Consider the following 21,956-nt stretch of genomic DNA (forward strand, 5'->3'; position numbering starts at 1 on the left):
CGTCGTCTGCTTCCATGGCGGCTTCAGCTGAACTAATTCGGCACCGACCACTGAGGCACAGGGTCCGTCCGATTCGCCTGCACTACGTGAACTGGTTCTCGCGGTGCTGCACTTCGCCATTCGTTTCAGCGCTGCAAGATGGCGCCGTCTGCGAAACGCCATTCGCTTCAAGAAAGTGCAGACACTGTGCAGGTATAGTTCAGGAAAGTTCAGGAAAACTGTGCAGCTCCTCGTGATCGGTGCCGAAATGGTGCAGCTGCAGCCGCCATGGAAGCAGACAATGGCTTGCACGTTGAGGTAAACGCCCGAGGTACTAATTATTCCAGTCGTGCCCGACTCTTATGGAACGTGACTGGCCACCCGAGAAGGCGACGACGGAGGTGGGATTGGCGGCCCTCGTAGCACCTTGCACCTCTCGACCATGTGCGTGAAGCATGATCCAAGTTGCTGCAACATTAACCGTTTAACATGCAAGTCGGCGCACGCACACCGCAGTAGTGTTCAATAAAAGGACACACGTGCATTTCGCTTAGCTGCCGCGAGGTTGTATTATTAATGGCAACATTTATTCGCTGCGATATGGTGTTTGAATATTCTTCACGCGATTCGGAATGTTGGCGGCCGTTGACGTGGGGTCCAGGCTGCTGGTTGCAATCTACGCCAAAGCTGTCAGACGACCAGGCCTGCACTCGACCATTCGTTTTGGAAGCAGCCAGTGCCAGGTTGCACTTGAATTGCAGGAACTGGCGCTACACGCTCACGGCACCGGAGTGGAACTTTACAGAACTGGGGCTGGGAGTGTAAGCGAATCGAACGGACCTACAATTTTCCTGAACTTTCCTGAACTAGACCTGCACAACGTCTGCACTGCACTGTTTTAAAACGAATGGCGTCGTGCAGACTGCGCCATCTTGCAGCGCTGAAACGAATGGAGAAGTGCAGCACCGCGAGAACCAACCAGTTCAGCTTTCGCTCCCGCAGCTTTCGCTCCCGGACAAGCGGCAGCAAAGCCACAAAATGCCGAACTATCGGATTTCACGTCCCGCAGCAGTGCTCGACAAGTGACACGCTTGTCACACACTGTTGCGGGACGCGTAATTCTCGACAAACTCCACATCCACCCCACTGAGGAGGTATGTGCAAAGTCACATTTTTCAGTCGACGCCACTAGTACACCAGTTGTTAAACCAGTAGCCAAGAACATGCTGCCAGGCAGACACTGTGCCCGCAGGAAAGCAAGGGCGCAGGCCCTTGAGAAACAGTACGAGAACGAACTACGAGCCGTGTACGTGAACGCAGCTCAACACATCAAAGGCGGAGCGTACGTGGCACGTATGGCCACTCCAAAGTCAGCCCTCGTGAACGCCTCAACCTTTCACGCTAGCTCTATACGCCATGCAGAGGAAGTAGCTATCGCACTGGCCATCGCGGATCCCTGCACCAAAACTGTTCTAAGCTACTCTAAGACCACCATTCAAAACTCCGCCAAAAACTCGGTAAGCGCGCTCGCAATGCGAATTCTGCGCAACCGAACTCTCGATCACATTAATCTGGTATGGGTTCCTGCTGACGCGGGTAACTCCGGAAACGAGGGAGTCGACCGTCTAGCCCCAAGTTTAACCAACCGGGGGACGGGAGACCTCTCGGCAACGGACGCCCTCGCCGCGACGCCTCCCTCGTACGCGGAGATTACAAACTTTTATCGCGAGTAAAGTGGCACGTATCCCGCCCCTCAACCCGACCTGGACAGGGCGCAAGCCACGAAACTCAGACGCCTAAAAACAAAGGCAATTCTTAGCCCCTACCGATTATGTCTAATCACAAAAGGTGAATATGACCCTCCATGCCCGCACTGCAGTTACGGGACAAACGCCACCTAAGACCATATTTTATAAAAATGCGCTAGCAAACACTCTCAGACGACACTCTTGCCAGCTCCCTCAGCGGAGGAATGGGACAGGCTCTTGGCCAGTTGAAGAGAAACAATGCAACTGGCCCTCCCCACGCGAGCTCCAGAGGTCGCCCTCGACTGGAGGCTAGCCTGGGCTCACCCCAGCCCCAACTTATCCCTTCCATTTTGTGTTACTAATGTGGTAGCCGTGGACCTACTATAAGAAAAAATTTATAGCGTTGTCCTCAGTGTCCCTTTGAAAAGAGCGGTCCAAAGGACAGCCAAAGCCGGAGGTGAGAGAGAGCCGGAGTTAAGTTTTTCCGGAAACGTCGGCAGGCTGGATTGGGCTGGTCAGATGCTCGTCGATGGCGACGAATAACGATGGCACGTTGGTCGATGATCGTATGAGGTTAGCAGTACGAAGGGCACTTAGCGTCTTCGTCCGCTCGTCCGGCGACACGTTGCCGGTTGGGGCAGCAACTCCAACTTCTTGACAAACAAAACTGGTTTATTAAAGACTGGACCAAATACAAGTAGTTGGAGAAAATGGCGGTTAAAAATAAAGGCTGCATAAAAGCAGCCGAAGGGATTTAAGGGGCAAGTACGCAGATTTGGTTGCGCACATTAGTAAGTGCAAAGGACGCGTGGTTCGGTTGGGAAAGATCAAGGTTCTCGGTCAGAGTGCCGACAAAACGTCGTGTCAGCTTGGAAGCGTGCCGTGTAAGGCAGTGCGTTAGCACCCTGTCTTTATCGCTCTTTGCTGCAGTATTCGCCCTTTTAGACCAACAACTGAGTTTTTTTTTGTTTTATGGTATGTATTGATCTCCTTATGTTGCTTGCTTTTGCTTACGTTCGTCGATGCTGTTGTTATCATCCGCGATTGTATCGCTCCCATCTGTTCCTCGCTGTTATAAGGCGTCCGCCTTCCATGAATAAAATTTGAGTTCGCAGCCAGCGCTTAATTGTGTCTCATATCTCTCCTCTCGTTCTGCGGATGCACGTTCTGGTGCAGCAGAAATGTCAACTCTGCATGTTGCAGGTACATAACGAGGATTGTTAACGCTTGTACATCTAACTTGTGTCTAATTCAGATTTTGCCATCTCCAACATTGCGGAGAAAAATTTCTATGAGGAATGCAAAAAAGACTCGCAGAAACACTACACGGGCATCACCTGACTAGGTTAAGGCAACTACGGAGAATACACAGCCCACTTGTTATGAAGGGGAAAGTTGTGAGGAAGCAACTGAGGTCAAGTTTCCTGCTTGAACCCTGATCATTACGGAAGCGCAGCTTTTTACTGACTTCATATCTGGTTTTTCAGGGCTGTGTTACTCAATTGGGACGTTTCACGGTCAATATTGCCTTCTGTTCGCTGTTCTTTGGTCTCGTGGTCTCTAATTTGGTGTTTCTAAATGTAGAATGTGTGGAAAAAAATGGTAAAGTAGATGAGGATTTGGAATATGGAAGGTGGATGAACATTCTGATGTTAGGTGCTTTGTGCTTTGTCCTCTCGATCGATGTCTATTTGTTTCTGTCATTTATGTTTTATTCAGATTTTGCCATCATCTGTTATCGTTGACAAGATACACTGGCAGACTGCACCATTGCCCTCGCAGTGTGCATGTCATTTGTCAGCGGTTTGAAAACCTCTGTATCATTGTTATAAAGTACAGTATTGAGAAAAGCGAGTGATTGTTCTTTAATAGATGCAGGTGCACCCAGAAATCTCTATCTCGGAGGCCAAGTGCAATTTTCTTCTCCAAACAGCGGGAGGAGGCTGCTTCACGCAGCCAGGCATGCATGAGCATGGCAGGCTCAGTAAGCAAAATGCCTGCCATGCCGGAGAAGGTGGAGGCAGTGGCAAGTAAGCATACTTTGGAAGTTGAAATCCTACTGTGGGCACTATTATTCTTTCCTTTTCTTGCCCATCCTAACATATGTATAATTCGAAGTTGACTCCAAATTTAGGTTGACCCCCCCCCCCCCCCCCTTCCCAACCCGCAGGCCTGACTCGCCAAAGAACATTGGCTCTAAATATGAGTCAGTACCTCACACCTCTTCCCCTTGCAGCTCTGTCTAGTCTTTAATTCTCAGAATCGCCTGCCACCAACGTGTAGTAGTGCCTAGCTCGCTATAACAAATCTGGATGTGACTGCTTTGGGTTCCGCCCGCACGGCGGGGTGCAATGACCGCTCATTCTAGCGCCCATGACATAAATTGATTTTCGCTTAGGTCGGACAATTTTCCGGCCCTCTTCGAGTTCGAATTAACGAGTTTTACTGCATTTCACTCTAAATGCCATTATAATATGATGCCACATTTTTTAATGCCGAGCACTGCAAGTTTTGGTGCCGTTTACTGTAATTTTGTTGTTTGCTGATAAGTTATTCATTGGCCACATTTTCTGAAGAAGATTAAGCTGAGACCCAATTTGTGTTATCTGCATCACTCTTTCCGATTATTAAGGCGGAAGCCTTTAATGTCTCATTGTTGTAAGCAGCAGTTGTCGACAGAAAATGTCACGCTTTTCAATTGGTGGAAACGGTCGTGACGTCACAGTGCGCGAATTTCAAACCGGGCCAATTGTACTTTGGCTAGTAACCATGCAACCAATTGAAGGGATCGTATAGTGATGCTCCAAGTAAGTGTGACTGAGCTTAGTTAATTGCTTAATTACCCAATTAGCCTAATTAGCTTTACTAGTCAGGCCATATAAATAAATAAAACCGATTAAGAAATTGGTCGAGCTCAGGAATCGAACCCCGGTCTTCGGCGCGAGAGACGAGCATGCTACCCACCCCGCCATGCCTGCTCGATGGTTTGGAATGAACAAAGGCGCGTCTAGTGAATACGGTGTCTTCACTCACTCTCGTCCTCCTCCATTCCCTTCCCGCGAGGTTTAGGTGTCCACCGATAAATGAGAGACAGATACATTTCCTTTCCTCAAAAACCAATTTACTGACGAGCGAGGCGTAGAACCGAATGGGCGATGACGTTCTATGGACTCCTTGGCAGCGTTGCAAGACGCTGTCGCGTTCCACTCTTAGGGGCATCAGTGACCACACTTTAGGTCAAAAAAGTGCCCCCTTGAATTTTGTGAGACAGTTACTGCGTAATTTCCTTTCCTCAAATACAATTTTCATTTTCTTCATTACGGCTCCTCTTTATCTATCTTCTTTCACTCCCACTTCCTCCCTTCCTCTACGGTGCGGTTCAGGTGTCCACCGAGATGACAGAGAATTACTGCGCCATTTCCTTTCCTCAAAAAGCGTTGCGTTCAAAGGGCAAGGCATCGCGCTGAACGGGTGGTGTTCCGTGGACTCCCTGGCAGCGCTACAACGCGCTGTCGCGTTCCACTCCTAAAGGCGAAGCTTAAGCCTCATTAATTAGCAGTTAATTAGTATTCAGGCATTAATCAGTAATTAACCATTAATTAGTGATTTGTCATCACTTAGTAATTAGTACTCAATTATATGTGACGCCACCGGTGCCACAGAAACAGCGAAGGTGGTGCGGAAAACGCTTCCGCCTCTACCCACTTTAGACAGTCAAAGTGCCCCCTGAATTTTTGCAGAAGTACGTTGAGCTGCATCCTGCTGCGGAGCCACCGGTTCATACCAGGGTTGGGGCGGCGCAAATATCTACGGAGCTTCTTCACTGAAGATGATCTGTTCTCGCTTCGGCGGGCGCGGCTTCGGCCGCTTATCTGTTTTTTGAGCAGCGTCCGCTCCGGCGGACGCAGTTGCTGCTGCGACGCGCGTCTTTCCTTTCCTCTCTCTCTCTCCTTCCTCTGATCTTTTAACTCTCCTCTGTCTGCACGTGGCAGCGGTGGTGGCTTGGCTCGAGCCAGTAGCAGGCCCGTGCAATTTCCTTTCCATCCTTCTCTCAGTCACAACAACAACAACTGAAGATGATCGGCAGGGGAAGTGGGGCAAAGCGGAAAAACCAAAATTCTCGCCTGCAGATGTGGAAGCCGTGCAGCCTTCTATCGCAGCCGTGTAATAGCACTTTGGTTGATTCTATTGCATTAATGTAAAATAAACGTGTTGTGAGCTCTGAACCTGCATACTGGTGTGCGTCCTGTATTGCGCCTTCGTGTCACCTCAGGAACAATCACATCCGATGACTGAAGTACGCTGGCCAGTCTGTCACTATTCCAGTATGCAGCTTACCACTATGCCGGTAACCAGCTTGTCATTATGCTGGAATAGTGGCTTGTCATAATGGTTTGCCATTATGCCAGCATCCAGCAGTTCCCACTACCACAATTCACCAAATTGGTGGTTTTTCACTTCATCCAGCATTGGCGAGATTAGGCTCGTAAACCTCTAGCTTATTCGTGCTGAAATATCGCGCCGAGATTGCATACGACAGTATTTCTCTTTCAATACGACGTCTGTATGATGTACTTGCCTTATGCGATCAGAATTAATTAAAAATCCCCGTCGTTTCCAGCGTCAACCACTGAAAACAAGTAGTTTTCACGTAGCTAATACCGGTGGCGCTAGCTGGTGCCGACCTAAAGGACGATTGCATTACCGTTAGAGCTGCGTTGAGGAGGGGGTGTTGAGCGGCTCATTTAAAGATGCTTTCTCGACTGCTTTTATTGTTCAAGCAGTTTTCATGGAACAAACTTTTTCAGTCGCCTCTGAACGTTTCACTCACTAAATGTGCTCCTATGACCTCACACAAGGACGTCGACACCGATGGCACCTTCCAGATGTACTGTACGCTACCGATCACCGAGAACGCGATCGTCTTCGGAAGCGACGGACAGAATCTTTGATCATGGAAGGTGACCAACAGCGAGATCGCCTAGGATGGCTCCGGGGAAAATGTGTAACATCGGGGCAATCCTGCAGCGCTTCAGTGACCATGCAGCGAAATTCTGCCGGCCTTGGTCCATGTCTCTATGAATTCTAACTTTATTTGAAAGAATTTCCCGTACCTCTTCCGGCGTTATGTGAAGCTGGTCTGCCAACGAGTCGCACTGTACCGGGAAATATAGCCTACAAGAACCACATATTACCAACGTTTCCAAATGGAATCACTCCTGTATACAAGGTGTATACTTAAGACTTTACATTTTTTTAAATACGCTTTTTGAGTTAGAAGAATGATACTTTCGGCGTAGCATTGTCAGTGGTTAATTGCACCACAATACAGCTAAGGCGTGCTAACTTACGGGCGAGTTAACTAATATCGAATAGTTAACTTTTGAATTATGACTGCTAGGCTACTTAATTACTGAGAGATTTGTACCCATTGTAGTTAATATACACATCAGTCTATAGAATTTTTGAAGCGCAATTACCGTCGGTGTCCTGAGCGACAAGTTTTGGCTATTTCGACGAGTTACGTGCACTGGAGAGGTTGCGTTGCCTGCAAACTTCTCGAAAGAGCATGTCTTTTTGATGCGATGTAGCGAAATATTGTTGGGCCACAGCGCCGCATTTAACCGCGAGTGGCCTCGATATACATGCGCCCACGAGTGGAGGTTTACCTCAAACCCTTATTAAAGAGCCTGTCTATCACTTCCAGGCGCTTTACCTCATATGTAGTGACTTCAACGCGCACTTCCCTATGTAGGAAGACAATGATACAGGCATTCGTAATAGGGAGCTTGTGGGAGTGCACGACCCCGTAATGCTGTCTGATGCCAATGATGGAACGCCAACTTTATTCCGTCCACCGTCTTTATAGTGCCATATACATCACCATGTGCTCTAAAGGTTTGTTGGCGTGGTCAACGTTTCCTGACAGAATGGGCAGCGGTCACTTCCCCGTTTTTTATGGGCTTTACGGTTGTCAGGGCATTAAGGGTTAAAAAAGTCCCAGTGAATAACTGGAATCACTACAGGCATGAGCTAAAATCGCACTCTGACGACATCTTCGCCGACATGAAAAGTAGTCACGACGTTGCCACTGCGTCGCTTAACCCTATCGCCACCTTTCCCAGTGGCAGACCTCAACTTTAGAAACCTCTGCGCGGCAAGATGAAGGGCATAGCAGAGGCTCATGTGGAGCAAGAGTAATCCGTCTATTAAAGCGAAGTTAAAATCGGCTAAACTCGTCGATTCAACGGTACACGAAAAGGCTTAGCAGAGAACAGTGGCTTTGTTTTTGCGCCAAACTACGTGCATTGACGCTGCAGTTTCACGAATTTCGTCCACTGTAAACCGCTTCTTGGCAAAACCTTCTTGAGGCTAACGCTTTTCTCGTCCGGCCGTTTTATGTACAGCCCCCGTTAAAAGTCTTTAGGCCAGAGCGTTGACTAGTAATGGAATGAATGCTCGTTTAATTTCCGCTGTTGCAGAGCATTAAAAAAAAGCACGTCAAGCATCAAACTTCTTTACCGCGTAAAGAATCCTTTTCGTAGCATTTCAAAGCCCTGCTGTCTTTAATGATGCCGTCATGGCTCAATAATTCGTTCCAAAGAAAATCCTTTGGCTTCAACACATTTAGCAAAGACTGTGAGTTGCATTTGGTGTTATGTCCTGAAAGTTTCACTGCCGAAGGATTTGGCAATGCTTACACTCAAGGACGATCACGTTCATCTGCCGATATTTGCGTGGACTTGACCCCGACTGCCATGGACACTCTGTTTACAATGAGAGAGTTGCGGACTGCCCTTGTGTGATTGCGGAAACGATGCGCAGTGGATCGTGGTGGCATCTCCAATCAAATTCTTCGAAATTTTAGAAGGGATGATTGCACGACCTGCCAAATTTTTTTAATGAAGTTTAGAAACGACACACATTCCACTAGCCTGGTTGGCAGCATGGGTAATGCCTATTTTAAAACCCCAGGAAGACGCAGCGGATCTCTCTTCGCACAGACCGGTGTCTCTCACCTCGTGCGTGCCAACGTTAGAAGAGACTGATTTACAACCAGCTGTCCTGGTGGGCTGACACCAGACGCGTGTCGTTAATGCTCGCGGACGTTAATGGTCGCTGAGCTGTGGACATTACTCGAAGCTTTTTCACAATTAAGTGTCAGACACGAGAGCGCGATGATTACCTAATTAAGAGTACAGTCCTCACGCGCTCCCGGACCAACTGTACCGGGGTGGAATCGTTGCATTGCGCCTCTCGATGCCGCTCCACCTACATGTTTAAAATGCATAGAACCCGATGGAATCTATAAATGGCAAAAGAAAGCCACTGGATATAACGCATTGGCTACACAATCGAAACGCTTACAATGAGGCCAGATTAGAGTAAATTTCGGGGAGGGAACAGGGAGAGAAAAGCATGCAGGCGCATCCATCTGCCAGTAAAGCCGATTAACCCCCAGCCGCTGGATATTTCGTGCGTCTTAGGTGTAATTAAAATAGCATGTTTCCGGTCGGACGACGGATCAAATTGTTTCTTGAAGTATTCGTCGCCATTTTCAGCTCCCATGAGGCCGCAAAGCTGCCGAAGGTGTTTACTTCTCGAGGCTTTTGCAGTATATTCAATGTATGGAGGCGTCCGCGTAACGAACAGAATAGCGTCACCCACGTCTTTTGAAACGCAGAAGTTATTTATAGCCTTCCATTTCCCGCAGTAAGATGTCACGTGAGCACCCTTACGGCACAAGATCGATACTAGCTTCGCTCGCGGACCTCACGCCCAGTGTGAGTGAGTGAAAAACTACTGCTGGAAAGGGATTCTCCCGGCGAAGGTGGTGCCCCCGGTCCAGGACCCCAGTGGCCTTTGCCGTCTTGCGAGCTCTGTCGACCAGCTTGGCCGTTCTTCAGGCTTCAAGCAGGACAGCGCAGCCTCGCTGCGCCAGAGGTGCCGCGGTACTCGGTTCAATGAAACCCCACTTTCCTCCTCGCATCTATGAGCTGCGGGAGGACGAGAGCAGAGGTGCGCCAAGTGTGCGTGTGACGGGACTCAATATTCAAGGCCATCGTCGGTGAGCGACGTGTAGCAGCTTTTCATTGCAAAAGAAACACAAGTGCTCCAGCATCACCTGTTGTAAGAATCTATATTGTCCACTCTTTCGAAAGGCGCAGCAAAACACGCATCGTAGTTAGTTTGGCACGTTGTTAAGTCCACCGTTTTCACGCCTGGCTCATGTTTCCGTCGGCGACTGTGAGCTTGCAAACGTCCATCACCTGCCGACGAAAGCTCTCCACGTCACTGTGACCGGTGGAAGCCGATAGCTCTTCCGCTGCATTTTCTTATCTCCCGGTTGGTTCGTATGAGCTTGGCCAGAAAAGGGGAAGAGACACGTGCGATATGTGGAGCCGCGTGGCGACTACCTCAGAGCACAGTCCGGACAACGTACATTGGTAGCATGTTCGCCCTTTCACTCGTGTGTCTTGGGAGAGCTTAACGCACTCGTTTAATGGAATGCGAAATGGTTGATTAGAGGTGAGTGCTCGGTTCCGAGGAAGGCCAGAAATCTGCCTTTGTTGAGTCGCTGGTCGTGATTCCTGCCTTGATCGCCATGTCGTAGAACATAGAAGTGGGGTTGCTGAGCAGCTGCTCAGTTGTTCCAAATTCGGCCACCGTGCCGTCACTCATGACGAGGATCCTAGGAAAACGGCAAAAAAAAATATTTCACCAATGAAAGAACATTTCTTTACTTTTAACGACCCAACAGTCTACGGCCAGACCCAAATTCTCGAACACAATGCAGAAATTTGCGCATGGGCAGTCAGTCTGCGACCTTACCCGAGCACCACAGGTGATCGATGGTAATGAATGGCTTCACTCTGGTTCCTTGTAGCACCTGCTTGAGCCAACACATTCCAATATAGGGAAGATTGGCTGTGCTGCTTAGGTATTCTCTCTGAGAGAGATTCTTGGTGCGAGAGAATTTTAATTTTGCGAAGTATTGATCGCTCTTATTGGTCGACAGCGAGCGGGAGACGGAAAATTATAAAAATATGTTGAAAGTGGATGCAAGTTGTCACACTTATGTGCACTTATAAGCACTTTTTTTCATGCATGCACTGATGTGCAAGCTCACAAAGTTTTATGCAAAGAATTACGGGCTCTGTACGCATGCATATAATAAAATACAAAGCACGGGAATGCAGCGCAAAGTAGCGATATCCGTTGGCTATAACGAACATTACTCCAAAAACATTCAGAAAAGCTCGGGGGAAACTGCATGCGCACTAGCTGCGTACATTGGGTTTGTATCGTGTGCAGGTAATAGTATGTAAACTAACGTGAGGTGTACTTCCTACTTCTTCTAGTGGATGGATTGATTGCATGACAAGTGGGATGAGTAACCACTGGCTGCTTTGACCAAAACTTACCTGACTACATTGCTTCCGAAACGCTGAAAACAAACCTTAAAGCTTCGCGCAGCATCTGAAAGTCTGTAAGCGAGAATATTTGTGTGGAGCTATTGTACTTCGGCTTGATGAAATATCTGTGCAGAGCTTGAGGCTAGTCCGTGAGTAAAATACCAAAGTCGCAAACAACTGTATACGTTACTCAAAAATGGTGATTTAGCAATGATTTCTGCTTAGTTAAGTGCGTACTGAGCAGGTTTTTGCACATTATGCCCCTGGAAAATATTCAACACTATAAATTTATGATAGCGGCCGCTTAATAGGCTGATTACTTCTATTAGCAAGGAGGCGAGTCGCATTCTTGAATGTAGATATTCACATTATTAGCTATTTCCTCCGTCTAGACGCAGACGACCTGAAGCCTAGCTATAAGCGGTACCTTGGTTTAGGATGAGCCCCAAGTGCTCGTGATCATGAGTTTACCGGCGCTTGTATTGGCTATTTCGTGGACTCATCTCCATTAATGAGGAAACTATATGGCTAATATGATGGATAGCTTGCCAAGCGTTCAAGAGACGTAGAGCAAATTGTTTATTATTCTATTCGTGGCCCTGATCATACGTGTCTCGGTAAAATTCCATGGCCATGCGGTTCCCGTTAATGCTATGCGGCAACCAGCAACGCGCTGCCCTGAGTTGCCCGGCAACACAATACAACGCTGAGTTGCGCTGCCGTGCGCTCATCGTCCCGGCGCCCGTCTGACGTAGCGGATTCAGCGAATGGGCTTACATTTCCCCGAAGCCAAAGTGCAGTCGCGTGTGATTTTGCCTATTTAGATCCCTGCAGGTTCGTAAATACGCAACGCTGTAAGGATGAAGCGCCGCTGGTAATGGGCGTGCCTGCCGTGAGCGCGCCAACCAGTGGTTCTTTGCGCATTGAAAGTCCCTATGGTAGCTTGACATAAACACAGTGAGCAATCATTTGTGACCCGAAAGCCCGGGCAGTCTCTAGTTCTTTTAATTTATTGAGGTCAAGAATATTTGTACCCAAATTGCCTTTCACCATTCATCTGGTTGTACGCCTTTCTCTTGAGGGATGTTGGTAAATTGCCATCCATCACCTGAGAGAACCTGCCGTATGCGCTCCACCCCATTCTTATTCTTCTATTTATGTCCCTGTGATGATCTGGATCAGCGGTCACTATCTGCCCTAAGCAGACATTTTATCTTGCCACTTTGTGATGCGCCACCAGCGCCCTTCAGCACTAGCGGCGGCCTGACGCTCGCTCAGGCGAGAGAAGTAAGGAGAACAAAAAGAGAAGAGACATGAGGCGCGGCGCAAGCGGCGCGAGGAGACGAGCTCGGCCAACGGAGCAGGCGAGGTCACGGCTGAACGGCTTCTTGAACCCGGGTGACCAGGCCTGGGGAAGCTGTCCTCGCCCAGTTCAAAGCAACCAGGAGCCTGCTGTCCCCTGTCTCCTGCCTGCCTCTCGCTGCATCGGAGAGCGGGCGCCCTGCCGGGCACAGGCAGGTGCTGCCTGCCCGGAGATCCTGCCGGCCTTGCTGTGGGATCGTGCCTGCCGTCCCGTGGCTGGGACCCCCTGCGGTGAAAGGGTGCCTTCCTGGCCGTGCCCGGGTGTCCAGACCTGGGCGGCCGTCTCCTCTCTGGCGCGTCGTCAGCGCCACTGGTGCTGGTGCTCCGCGCCCGACTTCCGGCCGCAGGGAGAACAGCCCCGCGGAGGTACTTGGCCCCGGCGCCTTTCTGGCGACGGGCAGCGCAATCTCACACCGGAGCCACTCCTCGACCCTCGGCCGCACAGCTCCATACCCATCAGTGACTGTTCTCCCGTATTAAGTAAAACCATTTTTGTTACATCTACGGACGTGCTCGGTCTGGGACGATTTTTTCTGGATCCTCCGGGGCCCCACCTCGCAGGACGCTCGAACCTGCTGGGGGCCTTTTCCCCTCACACACTTACAGCACCTCGCTATCAATTCTGAACTGCTGTTCCCTTGCTAGGCTGTTGAATGTTACCGTGATTTTCTCCACGTTAATTTTTAGGCCGGCCGTTCTGCCCTGCCTGTCTAATTCATTGACCATGCTTTGCAGTTCATCTCCAGAGTTACTCAGCAAGGCAATGTCATCAGCGAATCGCAGACTATTTAGGTATTCTCCATTAACTGCGTACAGCATTACCGCACTCGTCTGAAATAACTGCATGACAAAGACATCTGCCACATCTCGTCAATTAACCCTGTGCTGTGACACCTGCCGACACCTTATCTCCGCAAAACTTCCTATTCTCATCCGCCCACCTAACTTTCTGCCGCCCCCTGTTACGGTTGCCTTCTAGAATTCACTGTCAGCCTTAACGGCCTTCGGTTAGCTTCCCTTCTCATTGCATGGGCGGCCTAAACCATGACCATGCGCATTTCTTCGTTTTGGTTTCGACAGCGAAGGTTAAATGCGGCAGGAAAGGCGCAAGGTAATCAGGCGCGGGACAGATAGTTCGAGCGGTAAGCAACGAAGCACACAGAGATGTTCCCCCAAGCTGCGCAACATCGTTCGAGCAGTGACATTTAGGACAGCGGCAGCGAACATGAGTGCCCACCACAAGCCGGCGTTCTCTTCCCGCATTCAGAGGTGATTTAGGCGGCAATGTCCACAGCTGATTCCCACCGCGGTCTTTTTAAGGCGAAAGTCTTTAATGCCTCATGGTTGTCGACAGAAGGTTGTCAGCAGAGGTGTCACGCTGTTCGGTTGTTCGAAATGGTTATGACGTCAGAGTGCGCGGATTCGAAGTAATGGGGTCACCCAAGGATGTCTGACGGCCCCTTTTGGAGCTGACGACAACTGATAAAAAATAGTTGTCCGCTACGACAGGGCGCGTAAGGCGTCCCTGGGTGACCACATTACATACCTCATTACTGTGAACAGAGCCATGGATACAACCGAATTCATCGAAGCATATAGAGGGTAGTGCTAAAGAAGCAGCTAAAGTCGGCATTCAAAATATGTAGTTGCAATGTGTAGTCAAAGTGTGTAGTCAAATGAAGCACTAGCACAGCACAAACAATCTCGCAGTCAATGTCAAACAGTGCGGCAGGAAAGGTTTTCGCCTTGCAGCACTTTAGAGAGCCAAAGTGCCCCCTGAATTTTTAGGGAGCATGGCGGCGCAGTTCGTCGTGATTTGAGAGCCGCACGAACGGTCTGTATTATTCTGGTGGCTCCTGTGCGTGCTTAACGCTCATACTACCTGTCGTAGTCCAGAACTGTGTGCAGCCGGTGGGCAACTGTGAGGAGAGTGAAGTTGGCGAAGCTCTCCCTGAGCGTGTCCTGTATGAGGCGGTCCGTGTCACCGTCCATATGGGAGGTAGCCTCGTCAAGAACCAGGATACGTGGCTTCCGCAGGAGGGCGCGCGCGAGGCACACCAGCTGGCGCTGGCCGGCACTGATCAATGAAAAAAGAAGGCTTAGAATGCAGCAGACCAGTGCAAAATTAGCGTGTGTACAAACTGAGCAATAGAGCAACGACTATTGTATACTTGTGCAAAGGGGATTCAAAGGTAGGATTCAAAGGATTTCAAAGGTAGAGGAAACAGAGCTACGGCATCAACAGTCTAACAAGCGAACGCTCTTGCCTGCTTGGGCACTTCACGCGTTTAGGAAGCACGCGGTTTCGTCATAGCGTAAGCATTATTAATAGTACCGCTCAAAGATGGCCTTTGAAGTCGTCTGGCGGAGCAGAGGCATTTTTACGTTAGCGGCAATGATGGCATTGGAAACGCGAAAACACTACGCAAGTTCTCTGCTTTCTATGGCTGCATTTTTTGGCGTCTCGTTGCTGTACTGTTTCAGTGAGGAAGAAAATTCGGCATGAGACAATTAAGACTGCTTACGTGCGGGAAGGTGAAAGCATTACTATCCCTGACTGCACTGACACCCACCCATACACACACCATCAAAACACACGCGCGGCGCGTATGACACCACCCAGAACGGTGTACGAGGAACGGTTGGATTGCAGTTTGAATACGAAAATTGGGTTTTGAGGAAAGGAAATGGCGCAGTAACTGCCTGACATCTCGGTGGACAAGTCAAGCGCGCCTTAAAGAAAGAGGTAGTCTGGAAATACATACAGTTGAAGGCACATATGTAGTCGGTTCGAATCCCTTTCGCAAGCTAGTCTCCAACTTGACTAGCACATGTAAGCTATACGCAACGAGAAATTGTGACACCACCCTTAACGCTGTACGTCAAAAGGGTTGCTTGACAATTTCCGCGTGATTTTTGTCGGAATAACTGGCGCCACTTCGAGGTGGGCCAGTGGGAAGTAGATGGTGATGATGAAAAGCCTTTATTTAAGAAAAGAGGTGATGCACTTTAAAGAGTCCCGCAATGGCTGGAGTCCTTATTCCGGGACCCAATCGGTCCAAGCCTCCAGCTTAGCCCTCTTGACCAAAGGCTTTTGGGCCTGAAGGTCCGAGCAGCCAAGCAGGGCCGCCTCCCATTCCTCTCTGGTATAGGGTTGGGGTTGGGGGAGAGAGCTGAGTTGCGCTGGCAAGCCCAAACCATGTGGTAGGTGTCAGCCACCTCTCGCCAGAGTGTTTGCACCTGCCAGTGAACGCGGGATCGAAGTGTTTTCGTACTGCCGGGAACAGCACTGTATTTGCAGGTATGCCGTGGGCCGCTTGATGACGTGGCCCTATTTATCTTACCGTCACTGTGATTTTTTTTCTGCCATTGCGAGTGTACACATTTACACACTCCGCCATCTTTTCTCGCAATGGGACTAGTAATGCGTTTCTATTAAGAAACTGTGGCAACTAGCTTACCACAGCGATGTTTTAGATAGAAAGACAGCACATATTCTCCATACAAGCTATGGTCTCAATGTGTGCGACAGGACTCACACCGTTCATGCTGTTTGGAAAACGTCACTACGATTCTACTTGGCATGCACTTGGTTTACGCACCATCATTGCTCCTGCCACATCTATATGTTTATTCTGCCACGATCGCCATGTTAAAATGCGCTGTGGTACTCACCTGAGGTTCCCGCCGCCATCTCCGGTCTCGTGGTTAAGCTTCAGAGGCTGCCTGGAGACGAAGTCTGCCAGATGCGCCTGCCGGAGCACCTGCCACAGCTCGTCATCCGAGTGTTGCTGCATCGGGTCCAGATTGGCACGAAGGGTTCCTCGCACTAGGCTGGGATCCTGCGCAATGCAGGAAGCCAAGGTGTGCATACAAAGAAGTTTGCATAAACGACGCCGAACAAATATTTCCACCCCTTATGTAATACCCCCAATCCTGGGGGCCTTTATGGTAATAAAGTGAAGTGAACTACAGACAGATTGCGGCGCTACCGAATCACAGCCCCGGCCATTCAAACAGCGGCCAGACACTGACCTGGGCCTGCACGAGCTGCTGCTCCCACTGCTGGCGCTCGTATTATTTCCTCGCACAGCTCACGACAAAACAACTCTGGAGGCGAAACGGGCCCACTGCGCCGGTCTCGACACTAGAACTGTTGTCTTCCTTTCTTCCTTCCTTCCTTTCTTTCCTTCCTTCTTTCTTTCTTTCTTTCTTTCTTTCTATCTTTCTTTCTTTCTCTCTTTCTTTCTTTCTTTCCTTCTTTCTTTCTTTCTTTCTTCATTTCCTTCTTTCTTTCTTCATTTCCTTCTCTCTTTCTTTCTTCCTTTCTTCCCTTCTTTCTTTCTTCCTTCCTTTCTTTCTTTCTTTCTTTCTTTCTTTCTTCCTTTCTTCCTTTCTTTCTTTCCTTCTTTCTTTCTTTCCTGCTCTCTTTCTTTCTCTCTTTCTTTCTTTCTTTCTTTCTTTCTTCCTTTCTTTCTTTCTTTCTTTCTCTCTTTCATTCTTTCTTTCTTTCTTTCTCTCTCTCTTTCATTCTTTCTTTCTTTCTTTCTTTCTTTCTTTCTTCCTTTCTTTCTTTCTTTCTTCCTTCCCTTCTTTCTATCTTTCTCTCTCTCTTCCTTTCCTTCTTTCTCTCTTTCCTTCTTTCTTTCTTCGAGCATCAGGTGGTGACCCCACGCAGAGTGCCATTGGCCGGCGGAACTTGGAGGGAGGGGAGGGGGGTCTGTTACCTTTGCCCCAGATGGTACATTTATATGTCCCGATGTACAGGGCCGACGTACGGGCAGCGTGTTCGCGGCGAGCATTCCGAAAGCTTTCGATTGGATTCGCCGCATGTTCGCGGGCTCTGGCCTCCTGCTTATGCAGCGTCGCCGGCCCGACGCTAATGACGTCGCTACTCAATTCCTCATTGGCCTACAGGGTGGCGAAGTAATCCCAGCACCATTAAGTAGTTTCTCTGTGCAAGGAAAGCAGTTGCGTTGATATGTAAAATGGTCAAGTTAGAGTCCCCTCGACCACTGAGGAACGCTCCTTCGTCATAGTTAGAGGGAGGTGTTGTGTGTCTTTATTTATTTATATTTATTTATAGATACTGCGATCTTGTACAGATCATAGCAGGGTGGGACAAAACAAAATACAAGCATATAAACACACACAAATTCACAACATTTACAGGCACTTTTCAAACAGAAGTAAAGAATTTTGATTAACAGTCTTGTGGTAAACAAAAAAACTAGAAGGAAAAAGAAATGAAACGAAACTAAATAACATAAAGGGCAGTGACCGTGTGTGCGAGGTGACATGCAAAGATGACCCTAGGCCGCTCAAGGGAACCATTAAAGCTATCGCGTCAAGGCAGAGCTGAAGTATCCCGTGAATTTTTCATTGAATGAGTGATTCGAGAAACATAAGCTTATGGCTTAGCGTATATGTCCTTATCAATGCTTCTTCTGCTCTTGTATAGGCTATAGAAAAGATACAATCTAAGATATTTTCTCCTGCTTCTAGTTGTGACTAACCGAACTCATGTAGAATCATAGTAGCAGTGTTTGTGAGGTAACGGCACCAGAAACAAACTGCATTTGCTTTTGTTCCCTAGTTTTCATTCATGTGCTTGTGCTCCTGCGTTGTGTAATGCCCTAGACCGAGGGGGGAAGCCGATGAATGCAGTACGACATGACAGGTCGTTATAGCATGATATTTAATGGCTGACGGCCTAGCGCTAGCGCTCCTGTTCTCACCATTGCACAGTTCGTCGCCTTCTTGTCCGTCACATTACAGGGGCCACCGAGAGATCGTCCTTATCGCATATGAGAAGAATGGCACTCAAGGATGAAACACAGTAGATGACGATGGGCGTGAGAAATGGTTCAATCGAGGAGGCGAAGGGCTTGCCGCCACGGTGGATGAGACGATCGGCTGATCAGCGCTGGCCCACGAAGCTTCCGGTCCACAGGTCACCTGGAGCTCAGGGCCGACGCCCATGGTCGGGGGGGGGGGGGGGGGTCAGGCGGTACGGACCAGGTTCACACGACGGATGACCACGGCAGACGCAGGACACCGAAGCAACGAGACCAGGATGGCGATGATAAACCGCACCTCACACCAAATGTTACGTGACGGCAAGCAGATGAATACAGTTCGATAGGACTATGGTGCACGATATGTACCATCGCCAAGCAACAGGACAAGGCGAAAACACAAAAACAATAAAATGACAATAATAACCAAACTCGTGTAAAAACTGCTCACCAGAATTATGATGTTCTGAAATAACGTCCTGGTGCGTGGAGTTGATACCTGGTAGACACAATTTTCTCCTCAGTGTATAATGAGAACAGCCTCGATAGTTCCCCACCTGAATCCTTAAAGCACTAGCCATATGTCAATATAGCATTGTCTTAAAGTTACTGCCGCATTAGCATAAATTTTAAAACTGGCCTGTCCATCGAGGAGGACAGAAGGCGTCATCGTTCTCGGTGGTCTGTAGCTTGGTCCCCATTTGTTCAGTATTTTGCAAGTGTTGCGTTCTTAATGCGTTTTCTGCGCAAATGAGTCGTACCTGCGGGATGACGGTGATGGCTGTGCGCAGCCGAGGAAGAGGAACCGAAGCGATGTTCACTCCGTCGATGAGAATGCGGCCCCCCGTGCTCTTGAGCACTCTCAGCAGCGCCAGTACCAGGGAAGACTTGCCAGCACCCGTGCGACCCACGATGCCCACCTGGCGTAGACGAGAGAGACATCTTAAGGGCAAGGGCTGGTCGGCCTTACCGGGGATGTGGGAGCCACGGGGTAGAAAGAATCTTGCCCGTTTCTGGTTGCTCTTTTCATACTAGATGACATGCTGTGGCACCTCTGTCGTATCGTGAACTCACCTTCTCTCTCGTCTGAACAGTGAATGTGACATGCTTCAGCGAGTCTTCGAGCACCATTGGTCGGTAAGAGGCCGAGAAGTCCTGGAACTCGACGCGACCGTCGGTGGGCCACGTGGAGTCAAGCCGCCGGGACACTGTGACTGCCGAGCCTCCGCTTTTGAAATTCGACCTGTCTGTGCTGGCTCCGTGGATGGCCATTCTCTCGACCTCAGCCTGCGTAAGAGGTGGTATCTTGAATGTGTCGGATCATTGTCCTTTTGAAAAGAAAGTTTTACCATCGGAATAACGGTACCTTTAAGGCGTTTGAAGCGAAAAGCTTCGCTACGCTAGTCAGCACCGCGCTTCGCGTGAGCCGGCGTATGTCGGAGCACGAGTGACGTCACGCACGGCGCAGGCTACTGCGCATGTGCGCCGCCGCTTCTCCTCCTCGCCACCGTTGGACCTTTCGCCGCAGCCGTGCGCAGTGCACATTTGAAAGGAGGGGTATATAAGGCGCGCTTGCCCATAGAACAGGCGCACGCTGCCGCGCACTATGCGTCATCGTTCGATGCTCGCCGCAAGCGCGTGTTTATCGCGGATGCCGGCTATATAACCGCTTGCCAGAGATATAGGCGTGCACATTCAACATGGAAGAATAGAGTGATACTACCGATACAGATGTGCTACCACGGGAGTTGGTTGAAAAGGAGCGAAGAAATGAAAGGCGGAAAGCTCAACGAGCGTCCGAAGACACCCGAACAACGAGAAAAACTTCTCGCTAAATGACGCAGGAAAGCCGAGTCTGGAACGCCAGAAGTACGAGAGGCACGTCTCACTGAACGGGGTGAAAACGAAGCTGAACAGCGACGTACCATAATTTAAACTACAAGCATAACCATAAGTTAAACCGTAAGCCTATCCATAGGCTAAATCGTAAAGCATAGCCATAAGCTAAACCATAAGCATCACCGCAGCTATTCGCTTCGAGATATCCAGGATTTAACCTTAGCAGAGCCCCAGCCAATTTTTTTTAACAAGGTACGGTCGGGGACAAAAGTCTCTAGGACGCGTCATCGGGAACCTAAGCTGATAGCTCTGTGGTTAGCCGCGAGCTGAAGACCACACTTGTCGAGGGGATCGGACTCGCGTGCTGTGATGTGTGCCAGTGATAGCAGGTGGTCGCTATAGGACATGACAGCTAGTCGCCAAAGTCGTTCGTCGAGCGTCCTGGAGAATTTTATCCCCCATAGTGCGTACTAAAAAATGAAGCCGAAATGACGAAACTGGCATTCTTCGCTTGAGAGATAAATAAAATTAAAGAAACGTTTATGTTTCCTCTCCATTTTAAGGGCACTGCACATGTCCAAGATTGACAGTCCATGCAGGAGAAAAACGTGCATAAAGCACACGCTTTAACGAAAGTTTGGAGTTCACGGCCGTTTACTTCGGGGCCAGACCATGTGGCTTAATTGCTATGCAGCCCCAGCATTCCCGATCTCTTGAAGCTAACGGGAGCTCTGGTCCTCTCCTCTCCGAGGGTTAGGACTTGCACGGATGCTACGAGAGACCGAGTACACGTACGACTTATAAACAAGCCCCCCTGGGCACTAAAAATTTGTCAGAGGCTGTACACCTCCCTTGTCGATGTCGGGTATTTCACCGAAACAAAAAGATACCATCATCATCGTCATCATCAGCCTGACAACGCCCACTGCAAGGCAGTGGCCTCTTCCTTGTCTCTGGAATTAGCCCTTCCGCACTGTGTCCCAACAGATTTTGGCTATTTCGACGTGTTACGTGCTCTGGAGATATCGCTTTGCTTGCGAGCTTCTCGAGAGCGTAGGTGCTTTGCCTCGATTTAGCCAAAATTTATTGGGCCACAGCTCAGGGGGTAGCTAAATTTTTGAAAATCTAAAACCGGAAAAAGACTTTACTTACGCTGGGCTACACGCCTCTCAATAACTAAGTACTCTAGCAGCAATAATTAAAAAGTAAACCATGCAATATTAGTTAAGCAGCCTGCTAGTGAGCACTTCTTAGCTGTATTCTGATGTACTACACCACTGACAATGCTAATGCCCAAAAAAGTGCTCGTCTATCTCAAAAAAGCTTATTTAAAAAAATTGTGCAAAGTCTTACGCGAAATCAGAATGGAGAGTTGGGCTGACCCGCCGCGGTTACGGCACTCGGCTGCTGGCCCGAAAGCCGCGGGTTCGATCCCGACCGCGGCTGTCGAATTTCGATGGAGGCAAAATTCTAGAGGCTCGTGTACTGTGCGATGTCAGTGCGCGTAAAAGAACCCCAGGTGGTCGAAATTTCCGGAGCCCTTCACTACGGCGTCCCTCATAGCCTGAGTAGCTTTGGGTCGTTAAACACCCATAAACCATAAAGTTGGGCTAGTTGGAAGCTGTTCATGATGAAAATGGGGGCGCAAACAAAACGGACACAAAGCAAGAAGACAGCAGGAAACCGGGTTACAAGGCGCTCGTAAGGCGCCCATAACAAGTAAGGCGCTCGTCTTGTCTTCTTTTTCTGCCTCCATTTTGTTCGCGCCCCCATTTTTATCATAATCACCTTACGTGAAACACCGTGTATATGGT

General features: G+C 49.2%; 1 protein-coding gene across 1 annotated transcript in view; it reads right to left on the reverse strand.

The window, feature by feature from the left end:
• Positions 1 to 10,182: 10,182 nt before the first annotated feature.
• The window catches only part of LOC149336880 (ATP-binding cassette sub-family C member 2-like), a 108,161-nt gene continuing 96,387 nt past the window's right edge, over positions 10,183 to 21,956 (reverse strand). The window contains exons 23-27 of the mRNA XM_089553177.1: positions 19,378 to 19,590; positions 19,065 to 19,223; positions 16,181 to 16,347; positions 14,388 to 14,582; positions 10,183 to 10,419 (exon numbers count right to left, since the gene is read on the reverse strand). Of these exons, the coding sequence (XP_089409303.1) occupies positions 10,251 to 10,419; positions 14,388 to 14,582; positions 16,181 to 16,347; positions 19,065 to 19,223; positions 19,378 to 19,590 (903 nt within the window). The 3' untranslated portion in view covers positions 10,183 to 10,250. The remainder of the gene's footprint in view (positions 10,420 to 14,387; positions 14,583 to 16,180; positions 16,348 to 19,064; positions 19,224 to 19,377; positions 19,591 to 21,956) is intronic.

The sequence above is a fragment of the Amblyomma mixtum genome, chromosome 7 (assembly GCF_055824585.1).
Source record: "Amblyomma mixtum isolate Tamu chromosome 7, ASM5582458v1, whole genome shotgun sequence".
Classification (NCBI taxonomy): Eukaryota; Metazoa; Arthropoda; class Arachnida; order Ixodida; family Ixodidae; genus Amblyomma; species Amblyomma mixtum.